This window comes from Plasmodium malariae (assembly GCF_900090045.1).
Source record: "Plasmodium malariae genome assembly, chromosome: 11".
NCBI lineage: Eukaryota > Apicomplexa > Aconoidasida > Haemosporida > Plasmodiidae > Plasmodium > Plasmodium malariae.
In genome coordinates this window covers 914,484-927,872 of record NC_041785.1, presented here as the reverse complement: position 1 = coordinate 927,872, position 13,389 = coordinate 914,484, and the positions used below count along the sequence as shown (strand labels likewise).

Here is a 13,389-nt window from a genome sequence, read left to right as displayed (position 1 = left end):
AAAAGTTCATAATTTCTAAGAAACACTACCCCACCATATCTCATTTTTTAACCATTTGCATATGGCCTTTTTTTTTTTTACAAAAAAAAAAGAAAAAGAAAGAAAATTAATTTCACGTTATTTAAGGCATCATATTTATTTATATTTCTGAGGTATTCATTACATTAATAAAATTTTATTTAAAGGAAGAAAAAAAAAAAAAAAAATTTTTTAAATTACAGAAATTACAAAAATTAAAAAAGGGAAGATGTTGCAGATAAAACAAAACGAATTAATGATAAACAAAGCAAATCGGTGAAAATAAGTGAATGAATAAACGACGTAACTGGCGTCTACAAAGGAGACCGCTGCACGCACGCATACATACATACATACACATTTGCACATATATACATATATATATATATATATATATATATATATATATATATATATATGTGCCAATATATTGAATGGAATTAATTATAAAATAATAGTATAAGAAAGGAGAAGAAGAAGCCACATAAAAAGCCCATAACATGATTAACATGACTTACATTTTCTAAAAACAAGGACGCTAAAAATGAGTAAATAAAATTATAAAGAAATGAACTATTAACAATATAGTTATTTTTAAAATAAAAAGATATAATATGTGTCAAATACATTCCGTATAAGGAATAAATGGATGAGCTGCTTCCACAAATTATCTTATTATCTTTATGCAATGATATATTTTCACTTGAATAATTTTGATTAATAAAATCGTTAAAAAATATGTTTTTCTTTCTTTGTTTTAAGTGGTATATATAGGATAAAAAATTGGATAGAAAACCAGACAATAAAAAAATAGTTCCTATTTGACTATTTGAGTAAATATTTGAAATTAATTTATATATGGATATTAGTGAACTCATATTAAAATATAAATGTAGAATATTTTTATGAATAAAAATGGACGTAAAAAATGTTTTATAATTTTTATTTTTATAAATATCATGATAATTACATTTATACTTTTCCGATTTTTGTTCATCTTTTGCTTCTACCAAACTTCCTTTATAAAAATATATTTTTTTTTCTTCATTTTTATCTATTCGGTTTAAATATAAATATAGGAATACATTAACGGTTATAATTATCCTGTCTAATTTACATTTATTAAATAAATAACTCCAATATAAAAAATTATTATGAATTATATTTCTTATTCGGCTAGTTGTTAATATATGTAAGAAATTCCCTACATTTCGTAGTTTTATATCTGCCAATTTTATACCATGCCATAAATTAGAAATGGGTCCCCTTGAAGAGTTTATCTTCATTACAATTTTACCTTTTTTAAGATGATAAACTTTGCACTCATTTTTAAATAAGATATTTTTATTATTCAAAAACAATTTTATTTTTTTTTTGTACCTTATTTTATTATAAAGACATGAATTTCCTCTTGTAAAAAGTGCTAAAATTAAAAAAAAGGTTAATATATTCATCCTCATAAAGGTGTCATTATTCGCATATATATGTATATATATATACAGTTTACAAAAGGTGATAATGAATAACTACATATTGAGGTGTCTCAAAAGAGGTCTACATAAATTAATCCAACGCGCGTTACAATTCAATTTGTTTATTTTGGCCAGTTAAGTAAATAGCCATTCACTTCTTGGCTATTTCTTTTTCGGGCCATCGGATCACATTCCTTCTTCATTAGTTCACTTTGTTACAATAACTAGCCAAATGTGAATAAATAAATGGATAAACAGATATACATGCACTCATTAATATGAGAATTCTTTCTTTGAAATCGTTATCCAGTTCCACTACCTTGCAGCCTAAACAACTTTACAGTATTTTTTCAAACATGTAAGAAAGTACAACACAGTTATGCATATATATATATATATATATATATACATATGCACATACACATATACGTACATATATACAAAAACGGGTGTATAAATGTACAAATGTAAACATACATATAGAAATTCAATATATGCAATGACCGCACTGTCAGAGTTAGCAATACCTCTTTTTTAATTTAACGACATAACACAACTTTTGCAGAGTTTGAACAATTTGGCTAAAGAGAAAAAACTATAATGTAAAGGTAAAAAGTAAAACTAAAATTTTAGATAATTAAGAGTGTGTATATATATATATATATATATATATATATATATGTGCATATAAATTAGCAGCGATCAGGTTTTCACGTGTGAAGGAAATAAATAATAAAAAAAAAAAAATTGTATAGTTAATGTTTTCAAAACTTCATGTAGTGATATTTTGCATTCATTTGAAAAAACAAAATTTTACAAAATTTATCCATGAAAAATAATGTACATACGAAAAAATATGTAAAAGTAGAACATGAAAAGGAAAATATATTTTTACAAACATTAATTGGAGGCAAAAATTTTGCATATATATATCACGACATATTAGTTTAACTTTTTTACTCTTTTTTTACTCTTCATTTTGTACTTTTCATTTTGTACTTTTCATTTTGTACTTTTCATTTTGTACTTTTCATTTTGTACTTTTCATTTTGTACTTTTCATTTTGTACTTTTCATTTTGTACTTTTCATTTTGTACTTTCCATTTTGTACTTTCCATTTTGTACTTTCCATTTTGTACTCCTCATTCTGTACTCCTCATTTTGTACTCCATATTTTGTGCTCTTCAATTAATATATTTCTTTTTTTATCGGTTATTTTTTACTCTGCATCCTGTACTTTTCATTTTTTTTGCTCGTCATTTTTACCTCGTCGTTTTTACCTCGTCATTTTTTCCGCTTCATTTTTTGGCCTCCATTATTTTTTTCATCTTCTACTCACCAACTTTTAATTTTCACCTCTTCAAAAAAATAATTAATTTGAAAAATTTTTGCTAGTATATGTGTATTATACATGAAAAAAAAAAAAAGAAGATAAAAATAAAAAAAAAAATAGAAAAAAGAAAGAAAAATGAAAGAAATAAAAATGAAAGAAATAAAAATGAAAGAAATAAAAACGAAAAAAACCAGTTTGTCCAAATTAAAACACTCATTTTTACAATAAATGTAAATTTATTGATATTAAGATTGTTTTCACTGTTTTTACTTTGTTTTTCTAAATTCCATGTCTACTGCGTATAAAGGATAATAAAAATTTAAAATCATCTAACACACAATATACACAATTTGTTTTATTTGAACAGTATATAACATACCATTTTTCTTAATTTTTAAATAAAAGTAAAGAAAATTCAGCGTGGTTTTTACATTAATATAGTATAACAATATACATACATATGTACATTGATATTAAATGGTACAAAAATGCATAAACAAGGAATAAAAAATTTCTTACCTTTTTAAGAAACGAAATATTATTTTTCATGTTTTATTTGCAGATGGATGGTCATAATACAATAAATTTGGACAAATTGGGCGAAATGTTCAAGAGTACTGTAGGCTTGATGAAAAATGCTGTGAACAGCTTAGCTCAAAGGTTACTTAAAAACAACAAAAAAAAGATTCATTTTGGCATTTTGCACACGTATATGTGTATATCCATATGCGTATACATATATATCTACGTACATGTGTATATAAATATATATATACATTTGTACATATGTATGTATATGTGTGCATTAACACACGTATTTATGTGTAAAGAACACTGAAAAAATGGGAAAGAAGAACGTACAGTATTATGTCATTAACTAGGATGAACACCACGTTTTTCATTTTATCCCATCTAATAGCAACCACACTGAATAACCATACGCAAGCACATACAATAATTATACATTTATACTTTAAAATTACTATACTATAAATACCCTTTTAAATAGTGCACTTAAAAATAACTGAAAAAAAAAAAAAAATTAACAAATAAATATGAATAACCAACGATTTGTCTGTTTTTTATATTGCAGAAATTCAACTATTTATAATTTATTACATATGAGCGATAATATGCAAAGCAAAGGTGACTATCACGAGCTTCTACCAAATGAAATGACTTTCGACAAAAACCAAATTTTAGTAAAACCAAATTAGCGCAGATGAACTTTTCATCAAGCAAATATATATATATATGTAAACATACGTACACATAAGTATGTACATACGCTTACGTACATATATACATATCCGTACGCATATGTAGACACGTTAGCACAATTTTAAAATTAAATATTTTGTTGACGTAACCTTCTTCGGCAATGTCAATTATTAGTTCACACAATTTTTTAAAACTTTTTTTTTTTTTTTTTTTTTTTTAGAAATGGATAGTAGTGGCAATTGTCATTTATATATTTTTTACGATTTTTTCCTATATATTTGTAAATTACATTTTCTTCTATATAGTCATTATTGTCGCTCTTGGTTTTGTTGTTAAATATTATATTTATGACTATAACAATACTGAAGAAGCCCCGTTACTACAGACTGATTACCAAAACTTTGAAGCACATAGTATTTAAGTAATACTACGACACAGCAAAACCAAAAAAAATAGAACAGAAAAAACAAAAAAATAATAATAAATAAATAAAATTAATAAACATATATTTACAAATTAGCAAACATTTATATACAAATAAACGTATATATAAAAATATGTAAACAATAAATAAAATATTTAACAGAAAAAATATTGCATAAAAAATGTTGGCAAAACGGAAAAAGTAGGAAGAAACAAATATAAAATAAAAGAATGTATTTGAATAAGCCAGAATTATAAAATTTTATTTATTTTTCATTATTTTTCGCTTTTTTTTTTTTTTTTTTTTCATTCTTTTCCCATTTTAATTTTTGCATATTTGGCCCTTTTTTTCTCTTTTATATATATATATTTGTAATGAAAAACGTACATACCCCCTTTTACAAAAAGAGTGTAACCCGATTCACCTTTTTTAATTGTTTATGTTTTAAAAACTTTTTTATTTTAAAAATGTCATTTAAATAACTTATCTTTTCAACTTTTTAAAAGGCCAAAAGTTTCATTTGTATTATGGCTTTATTATCTGTATAATAACGCTTAGGTATATATATGCGCATACATTTATACAGAATATCTATATATGCATACTACAATGTGTAAGATAAGCACTTTTTAACACAATTTTTGCTGCAAATTTGGAGAAACATATTTACCTACGAAACGCGGTTATCTCAACTTGGAGTTTTTTATAATACTATGTTTTATTCTATTTTTTATTATATTGTCATATCACATCTTGCACAAATCTCTCACTATATTTTGCATTATTCTGCTGTATTTACCTTATACTACTTTTCATTATTGTGTGTTACCTTCCCCATTTTATTTTATTGCCTATGGAAAACAATTTAAACGAAAAACAAGGCGAAAAATGTGGGGAAAGGGAAAAGGATTTAATTAATGATACAATTGAAGTGCGTTCCTTATGCATAAATTGTGAAAAAGAAGGAATAAACAAAATTGTGAAAATTGAAATTCCTTATTTTAAAAACACATTAATACATTCTTTTGAGTGCGAATTTTGTAATTATAGAAATAATGTTATTCAAGATTTAAATACAATAAAGGAGAAAGGTATCAAAATAATATTTAAAATAACAAAAAAAGAACATTTAGATAGACAATTAATAAAGTCTGAATATGGAGTTTTTAAAATTCCTGAAATAGATTTTGAAATCCCGAAAGAAACACAAAAAGGGTCTATTAATACAATAGAAGGGTTTATTCAAACTTCCCTAAATAATCTTAGTGATTATGTAAAGAATTTAAAGGATATGTATAATAGGGTTAATAAAATTAGTGAGGACACACTTAATGAAGAGAAGGGGGGAGAAGTACAGAAAAATGGGAATGGCGAAAATATAGAACATATCGAAATACCAAAAAAAACACCCACGAAAGAGGAAAACAATGAAGCGAGAAATGCAGCTAAGGACCATACGAACGAACAATTAAAAGGAAAAGATAATGAAAATACAGATGACGAAAAAGGAAGCCGCGGTTATATAAAAGATGAACGTTCATCTAGTGCAAACGAAAAGTATCAACAAATAACAATAGAAAATTATATTAAAATGATTGAGTCAACTATCCATAAATTATCCTTATTTATTATATCAAAAGAATTACCCTTCACAGTTGAAATTGTGGACCCTTCTGGGTTAAGCTCACTAGAACATTATGATGAAGATGTGAACACAAATGTAGTCACTGTTCAACATTATGAGAGAAATAAAGAAGAGTTAAATGAATTAGGTTTTTATGAAGAGGATTTTGAAGAAAAAAGGATAGTTGACGAAAAAAAAGAAGTTGACGAAAAGAGCCAAGTTTACGAAAATAGACAAACTGACGAAAAAGAAGACCATGGAGGAACTAATTCGAACACAAAGGAAATAAAAGTAAAGGATGATGGAAATAATATAAAAAAAGAAAACTTCGATTTTATAAAAAAATACGTTCACATGCATAATGACACTGGAAACACTTGTATGAAATATAAGAATATAAGTGATGAGGAGGAAGGGAAATTAATTGAATCCTTTACATCGAATTGTCCATGTTGCAATTATTTAGGTGTTAATAATTTTTGTGAAATTAGCATACCAGGTTTTAAAAAATGTCTAATTTTATCATATGTTTGTGCTAATTGTAATTTTAAAACAAGCGAAATTAAAAGTAGTGGGGAAATTAACCCCAGAGGGAAAAAAATTATACTCACTGTTAGAAATAAATGTGATTTAAATAGATTTGTAATTAAATCCGAAACAGCATCAATTCATATTCCGATTGTTGATTTAACATCTGAATATGGCACACTTGGTGGTACTCTAACTACTGTTGAAGGGCTAATTATAAAAATAATAGAATCTTTGGAAGACAAGTTTAAATTTTTACTTGGTGATTCGAACATTAACACTCACAATCATGAGAACGGAAATGAAAAAAAAAGCATGAACATAACAATAAATAGCGATGCTTCTTTTACACATAAAATTAAAAATCTAATTTCTAATTTATACAAATTATGTAAAACAGAAGAATTGTGTCCTTACGATTTGATCATTGATGATATTGCCTCAAATAGTTATATATCTAGTGATAAAATTGATGAGGATGAAAATTTAAAAGAAGAAGAATATGAAAGAACATATGAACAAAATGACATGCTAGGTCTTACTTCTATGGTAACGGAAAATTACTAAGAAGATTCTCCTCCTTATGTAGACATGTAAATTGTTTATATTATATTATTTATTTTTCTTTTTATTATACATTCATTTTTGGCTAAACTAAAAATCAAAAGGGTAAAACAAATAAATGTATGGGATGATATCTAAAAAATAAAGGAAAAAGATTCATTTTGAAGGAATTAAAGGAACAAAGGTATGTATTAGGAGGGAAATATTATTAAATGGAAGGCGGAAGTTTATATGAACACGCGCAAAAATAGAACAAGTAGAAAAGATTAAATATATGTTAATATATATATTCTCAATCTTGTATAACAGAAAGATCGATGAAATCTGTCAAGTAAAATATAGAATGACATAACATATTCTATTATTAGAAGATTCTGCGGGTGAGAAATTTTTAAAGAGTTTGTAATGTTATACATTTAGTTTCCTTATGTTTGTAAAATTATAAATTCTTATATATATTAATGTAAAAAAGAAAAAAAAGAAAAAAAAAAAGGTCTTATTTAAATATTTATTTCATATACTTAATATGTTGTTTGTCTTTCATTTATTCCGAATTCTAATACAAAAAGAAAGTGGCATATGACCTGTATCCGTACTACATCATTCTAACAAGATCACAAGCAAATTATACATATTATGAAAATTATGGAAATTATTCAAATTGTGCATATTTTTGTGTTATATTTTATGATTTAATTTCTTTATTAATAAGACCTATAAACATATATACTAACGTATAAGCTCGAAATGAATTATATTTCATATGTGTCTATATTCTTTTGCATATGTTGTGTGGTCATTCGCTTAAAAATGATATTATTTTCAATTGAAAGGAATAATAAGTACATGTACAAGCACAGGTATCTTTTTTTTTTTTTTTTTTTATAAATTATTTCTCTTATTTAAACATTTTTTTTAATTTATGTAACAATATGCATTAGCTTCTTATATTTACAAAAAAATACGTGATTTTCATCTAAGCATAAAAGTAGTCATTTATATAGAAAGAGGTAGCTATTTCGATACATAAGGAAAACAAGCAATTAATTAAATAATTGACTTTCTCTCAGCGCATATATATATGTACATAATATCAAAAAAATAAAAATAAAAAAACGCTTTATTTGATATTACAACATAATTAAGGGTAAATTTCAACAATATTTATGTAAAATAGGAATTCTGTTTCAATGTTGTAACTTCTCTCATTTTTTGTTGTTCATTTTTATATATGTCTTCTTTTTATAAAGACTGTTATTTCCAGTATAATTAGTGTATTATTTAATTTTTTTTCTTAAAAGAAAAATATATCCAACTTTCACGTTCTAGCATTTTATACAAAACTGCTATTTGTATATACACAAAGAATACGCATTTACGGCTAAAAGATAAACAGTTTAATTTCCTTTTTTTCCATGCTTTTGTTATTCGACTGTTCGGCTTTTTTTAAATTTGGCATATATATATTTCACCAATTTTTGGTTGCGTATGCAAATGCAATGAAAAGAAAAAAAATTCTGAACAGGCAAGGAAATAATTAAACATAGGAAATATTTTTTTTTTTTAAGTGTGTGTGTGTGTGTGTGTGTGTGTGTGCGTGTGTGTATGTGTATGTGTATGTGTATGTATACTTATACTTGTGAATTTATATATCTACATATATACGTACAAGAAAATACTCGATACATTACTGTCCTCACAAAAACTATAAAAAAAAAAAAAAAAAAAAATACCTTAAAAATACGCCTTAAATAAATAGATACATACATTTTTCTTTTTTTTCTTCCATTTTTGTATTTCATTCGATATTTCATTTATTGGCTTAAAATTAAAAAAAAAAGGGAAATTGCAAGAAGTAAATGTATATTTATTTACATAAATACATGTATGTTTATTATTCTTTTTCTCGTGTGTCAACAGAAATAATATAAACTACCTAACTGCATAAAATTGTTTGTAAGATATTAACATTTATATGAAAATTTATATAAAGACAATTAGAAACATTCTACTTATTTTAATATTGTTAAAAAATGTTACAAAATTAATCTTTTTATTACTTATGATGAAAAGTGCTTGCCTATTTCATATTGTTTCAATGTAATTTTTTATTTCTTTTATTATTTTTATTTTTTATTTTTGTCAATTGTTGTGATTAATTGGACCTTTTTTTTTTTTTTTCTTCACCTAATTAATTCAATTTTTTGTTTGTTGCTCATTGTTGGTTTCGTTTTTATTGTTTCTTTTTTGCTGTTTCGCTTTTGCTTCTTCGTTTTCATTGCTTCCCCTTTGTTGTCTCTTTTTTTTTTTTTTCCTTTTGGTCGTCTATACTATCTCACATTGTACCGAATTAAATACACAATATTCCTAATTATAGAAATATGAAAATGTCCGTAACTCTTCGCCAGCATTTCTGGAAAACTAAATTATGCCCTCTGCATATGGAAAATAGGTGCAAAGAAGGAGATAATTGTGACTATGCTCATTCGATTGAAGACTTAAGATCAATTCCAGATTTGAAAAGAACAAAACTTTGTTATAAGTTGTTAAAAGGAGAAAAATGTTTTAATAAAAAATGTAATTATGCTCATAACCAAGATGAATTAAAATCTGCACAAAATTTATTTGCATATAAGTCTTCTATGTGTAAATTTGTAGCTAATAAAACTTGTTTAAATGGATCTACATGTCGTTTTGCTCATACCATTGATGAACTAAGAGTTCCAAGAATTCCAGAAATTTTATTAGAAAAAAGTAATACCGAGTTAGTTGGAGAAAACGACTTAACAACTTTTTTAGATAATGGGAATATAAACGAAACGAATAATAATAGAATGTCAATGAATAATGACAATGACAATAATAATATTATAGAAAATAGTAGTAATAACAATTGCAAAAAAGGTAGTATTATGAATACAAACAGCAATGATAGTAATAACAATGAAAGGTATAACAGAGACAATTTTAACAAAAATTTTGATATGATGCTAAACAGTTTTAAAGTAATGAGTATAGCAAACATTGAACATGGGTACAATAACACAAACTGTATGAAAGTGTATAACCATAATAATATAAATCATATGAACGGAAATAATGGACTTCATAACAATAGAGGAGAAAGGAAAAAAAAAAAAAAAAATAGAAACAGAAATAAAGAAAAACAATTAAAATTAAAAAACTTTAATTATAATAAATACATAGAACATAACAGTAAAAATAAAGACGCAACTATAAATGGCAGTGGCATGACTTCTATTAATAAAAACATGGGTGAACAAAATAATTTTTTCGATAGCGATACGACAATTTCGCCAAGTTTCAATTATGTAGAGGATGAAAAGAAAAGTAGTACAGTGAACGAAATTGATGATGTGAGTGCAGTGAGTGAAGCGAATGTATCTAATGAAGTGAATTTAGTCGACGAAGCGAACGCAGCCTACATTAACAATACTTTCGAGATAGTGGACATTAATCAGTGCTATGGAAAGACTGAGGAGAGTATTGGGGGAGACACAATGGTGAAAAATAGTACAAATGATAGTAACAATAGCGAAAATGATAACATTAATTATAGTAATAAGGAAAAAGGAATTAATAAAAGTAGAAGCAGAAAAAAAAATGGCGCTAGAAGTCATAATGATGAAAAAAATAAAAGCAATTCTGTTATATTAAATAAAATAAATTATGAACACAATAATGAACAAATAATGAATAATTCAGAAAAACAATTTAATTATATAGACTACAATTATAATTATGCAAACCCATTATTATATAACAAAATGATGCAAATGAAATTTAATACCTTTAATCCTTATATGAGCTATAACCAAACAAATAATAAAATGGGCAAAAATGAAGCTGCTATGTCTAATCCTCATTCTCAGTTCACAAAACCATATGAATATTACCTCTACAATCATCAAAATAATATATCATATATGCCCCCCAATTATTATGCCAACTATTTATATTATTACGCAAACCCATACAACTATAGTCAGTTTACAATGATGGATAAAATGAATAATGACACTGCTTCCGAGAATGTGAACCCTCAGAATAGCACAAAAATGGATGCACTGATAAAAAATGCACATTCGCAAGAAGTAGATGAAGATTATGATAATAATAATGATGGTAATGATGATAGTGATGGTGAAGATGATAACGATGGTGATAATGATAACGATGGTGATAATGATAACGATGGTGATAATGATAACGATGGTGATAATAACGATGGTGATAATAACGATGGTGATAATAACGATGGTGATAATGATAACTATGGTGGCAATGATAAAGATGGACGTGAAAATGGATTCGATAAGAGAGGGGAGGAGAAGGAGGAGAACATCTATAGGGAGATTTATGAAGAGGAAATGACTACCTCTGAGAAAGGGACAGTTGAGGAGTCATACGATGAAGAGAAGTATGACAAAAAGAAGCACAAAAATGGGGTACATGTTGAGGAGAAACACAACATAGGGTTATATGAAGAAGAGAAAATTGAAGAAGAGACATACGTTGATGATAAACACGGCAAGAGGATTTACAAAGAAGAAATGTTTAAGGAAAAAGTGCATACGGAGAAAGAACTAACAGATGAGGAGTCATACTTCAAGGAAGCTATAGATGAAGAAGCAAACATTGAAGGAGCGAACTATTATGATGATGTATTAAACCATCAAAAAAGTAGTAGAACAAAATGTACATACGAAACTGAATTTAATGATAACAGAAATACAATGAACAATAACCATGATTATACTACTGTGAAGATAAGAGATAAAAAGGATAATACGGATAAAAATAAGGGTACTTATATAAAAAATATTACACATAAAAATACAAATGATAGTACAATAAGGAAAGAAAAACAAAGTAATGCAAACAGAGAAGAAAAATCATATGAAGACATAATAAAGATAGAGTTAACGGACGACCATAAAAGGGAGAACAACAAACCAAAAAAAAAAAAAATATCTAAACTAGTTTCACTAAAGGATGAAAAAAATAATTACGGCAAAGATATTCATTTAGGTGATTATGAAAATGCAAATAACAGAAAAAAAAGTAAAGGAAGTAAGAAAAATACAAGAAATATCAAAAGTTTTCAAAATGCTCAACATGTTCATACTGTCCCAAATGTTCAACAACAAAAAGTTCCTTTAAACCCTTCCTCAGTGTACAGCTATATTCTAAATGCAAATGACGCACAAAACGTGAGTTTTGAAAATAAATTTATGAAACCACCAGCTAATGCAATGGACATGTACCTCAACAGTCAATATCATATGAATCATCTAGCTAATGAGCAAATGATTTATAACTTAAATAATAGACACTATGGCTATTATTATTGTCCTCCCCCTCCCACTTCAGTATATTGTGATGAGGTGTACTTAAACTAGTGTGTGTCTCTTTTAATGTGGAGCACACGTCTGAAAATTGTGCATGCAGCAGCTCGTAAATGGATTCATTAGTTTGCAACGTAACCATGTGTTTGTGAACCTACATATTTACCCAGCGTGTGGATATACAAGCCAGGTAGGTATATAATAGTATACTCATGATAATTAAAATATGTTTTATATATATATATATATAGATGTATGCCTAGTACAACTTGATAAACGATAGTATTAAATATGAACGTTTGCTAAATTTTTTTGCTATTTTAAAAGTTTTATCAATGTTACTGATATGGCAGAAGTGATTTATTCTTTTTTTTTTCTTTTCTTTTTTTTTTTTTTTTTTTTTGCTTAAATCCTTAAATCAGAAATTAAAGGAACATTTCAAAATATCATATAAATGTATTATTTTTTATTGTAAATTATGAAGGTAATTTATGTATATTTCTCCAATTCTTTTGAGGTTATATATTGCTAAAAGTAAATATATTATCTTCTCTATATATTTACAAAAACGTCTTAAAGTAATGGTTTGAAAAAAAAAAATTAAAAACAGAAAAGTTAATATTATGAATGAATTAAAAACTAAGGATTATTTATAGATATATATATGTTGTAAAAATGAAAATTAAAAACAAATATGATTATATCATACACATTGTATGCATCTATCTATATATTTATACATAAGTGTATACAGAAGTATATTATTCCTTGTACTAAAATGTTTTGGTTTCGTAAATGAATATAAGTAATTATGTACGTATGCATGTATGTATATA

The 13,389-nt window shown here is 25.8% G+C and overlaps 4 protein-coding genes across 4 annotated transcripts; 3 read left to right on the top strand and 1 right to left on the bottom strand.

Annotated features, from left to right (window-relative positions):
• Positions 1 to 458: 458 nt before the first annotated feature.
• On the bottom strand, positions 459 to 1,478 carry ROM7 (rhomboid protease ROM7, putative; the record flags this gene model as incomplete). Its single annotated transcript, XM_029005926.1, has 1 exon — positions 459 to 1,478. The coding sequence occupies one exon, from the start codon at positions 1,476 to 1,478 to the stop codon at positions 459 to 461; it is 1,020 nt and encodes a 339-aa protein (XP_028862466.1).
• A 1,907-nt stretch (positions 1,479 to 3,385) lies between these two features.
• Positions 3,386 to 4,465, top strand: PmUG01_11027600 (conserved Plasmodium protein, unknown function; the record flags this gene model as incomplete). The annotated part of the gene is made up of 3 exons (XM_029005925.1): positions 3,386 to 3,483; positions 3,917 to 4,025; positions 4,265 to 4,465. 3 exons carry the CDS (start codon positions 3,386 to 3,388, stop codon positions 4,463 to 4,465), a joined length of 408 nt encoding a protein of 135 aa, XP_028862465.1.
• Positions 4,466 to 5,321: 856 nt separating this feature from the next.
• Positions 5,322 to 7,187, top strand: PmUG01_11027500 (zinc finger protein, putative; the record flags this gene model as incomplete). The annotated part of the gene is made up of 1 exon (XM_029005924.1): positions 5,322 to 7,187. One exon carries the CDS (start codon positions 5,322 to 5,324, stop codon positions 7,185 to 7,187), a length of 1,866 nt encoding a protein of 621 aa, XP_028862464.1.
• A 2,384-nt stretch (positions 7,188 to 9,571) lies between these two features.
• PmUG01_11027400 (zinc finger protein, putative) lies at positions 9,572 to 12,607 on the top strand (the record flags this gene model as incomplete). The annotated part of the gene is made up of 1 exon (XM_029005923.1): positions 9,572 to 12,607. The coding sequence occupies one exon, from the start codon at positions 9,572 to 9,574 to the stop codon at positions 12,605 to 12,607; it is 3,036 nt and encodes a 1,011-aa protein (XP_028862463.1).
• Positions 12,608 to 13,389: the final 782 nt, after the last annotated feature.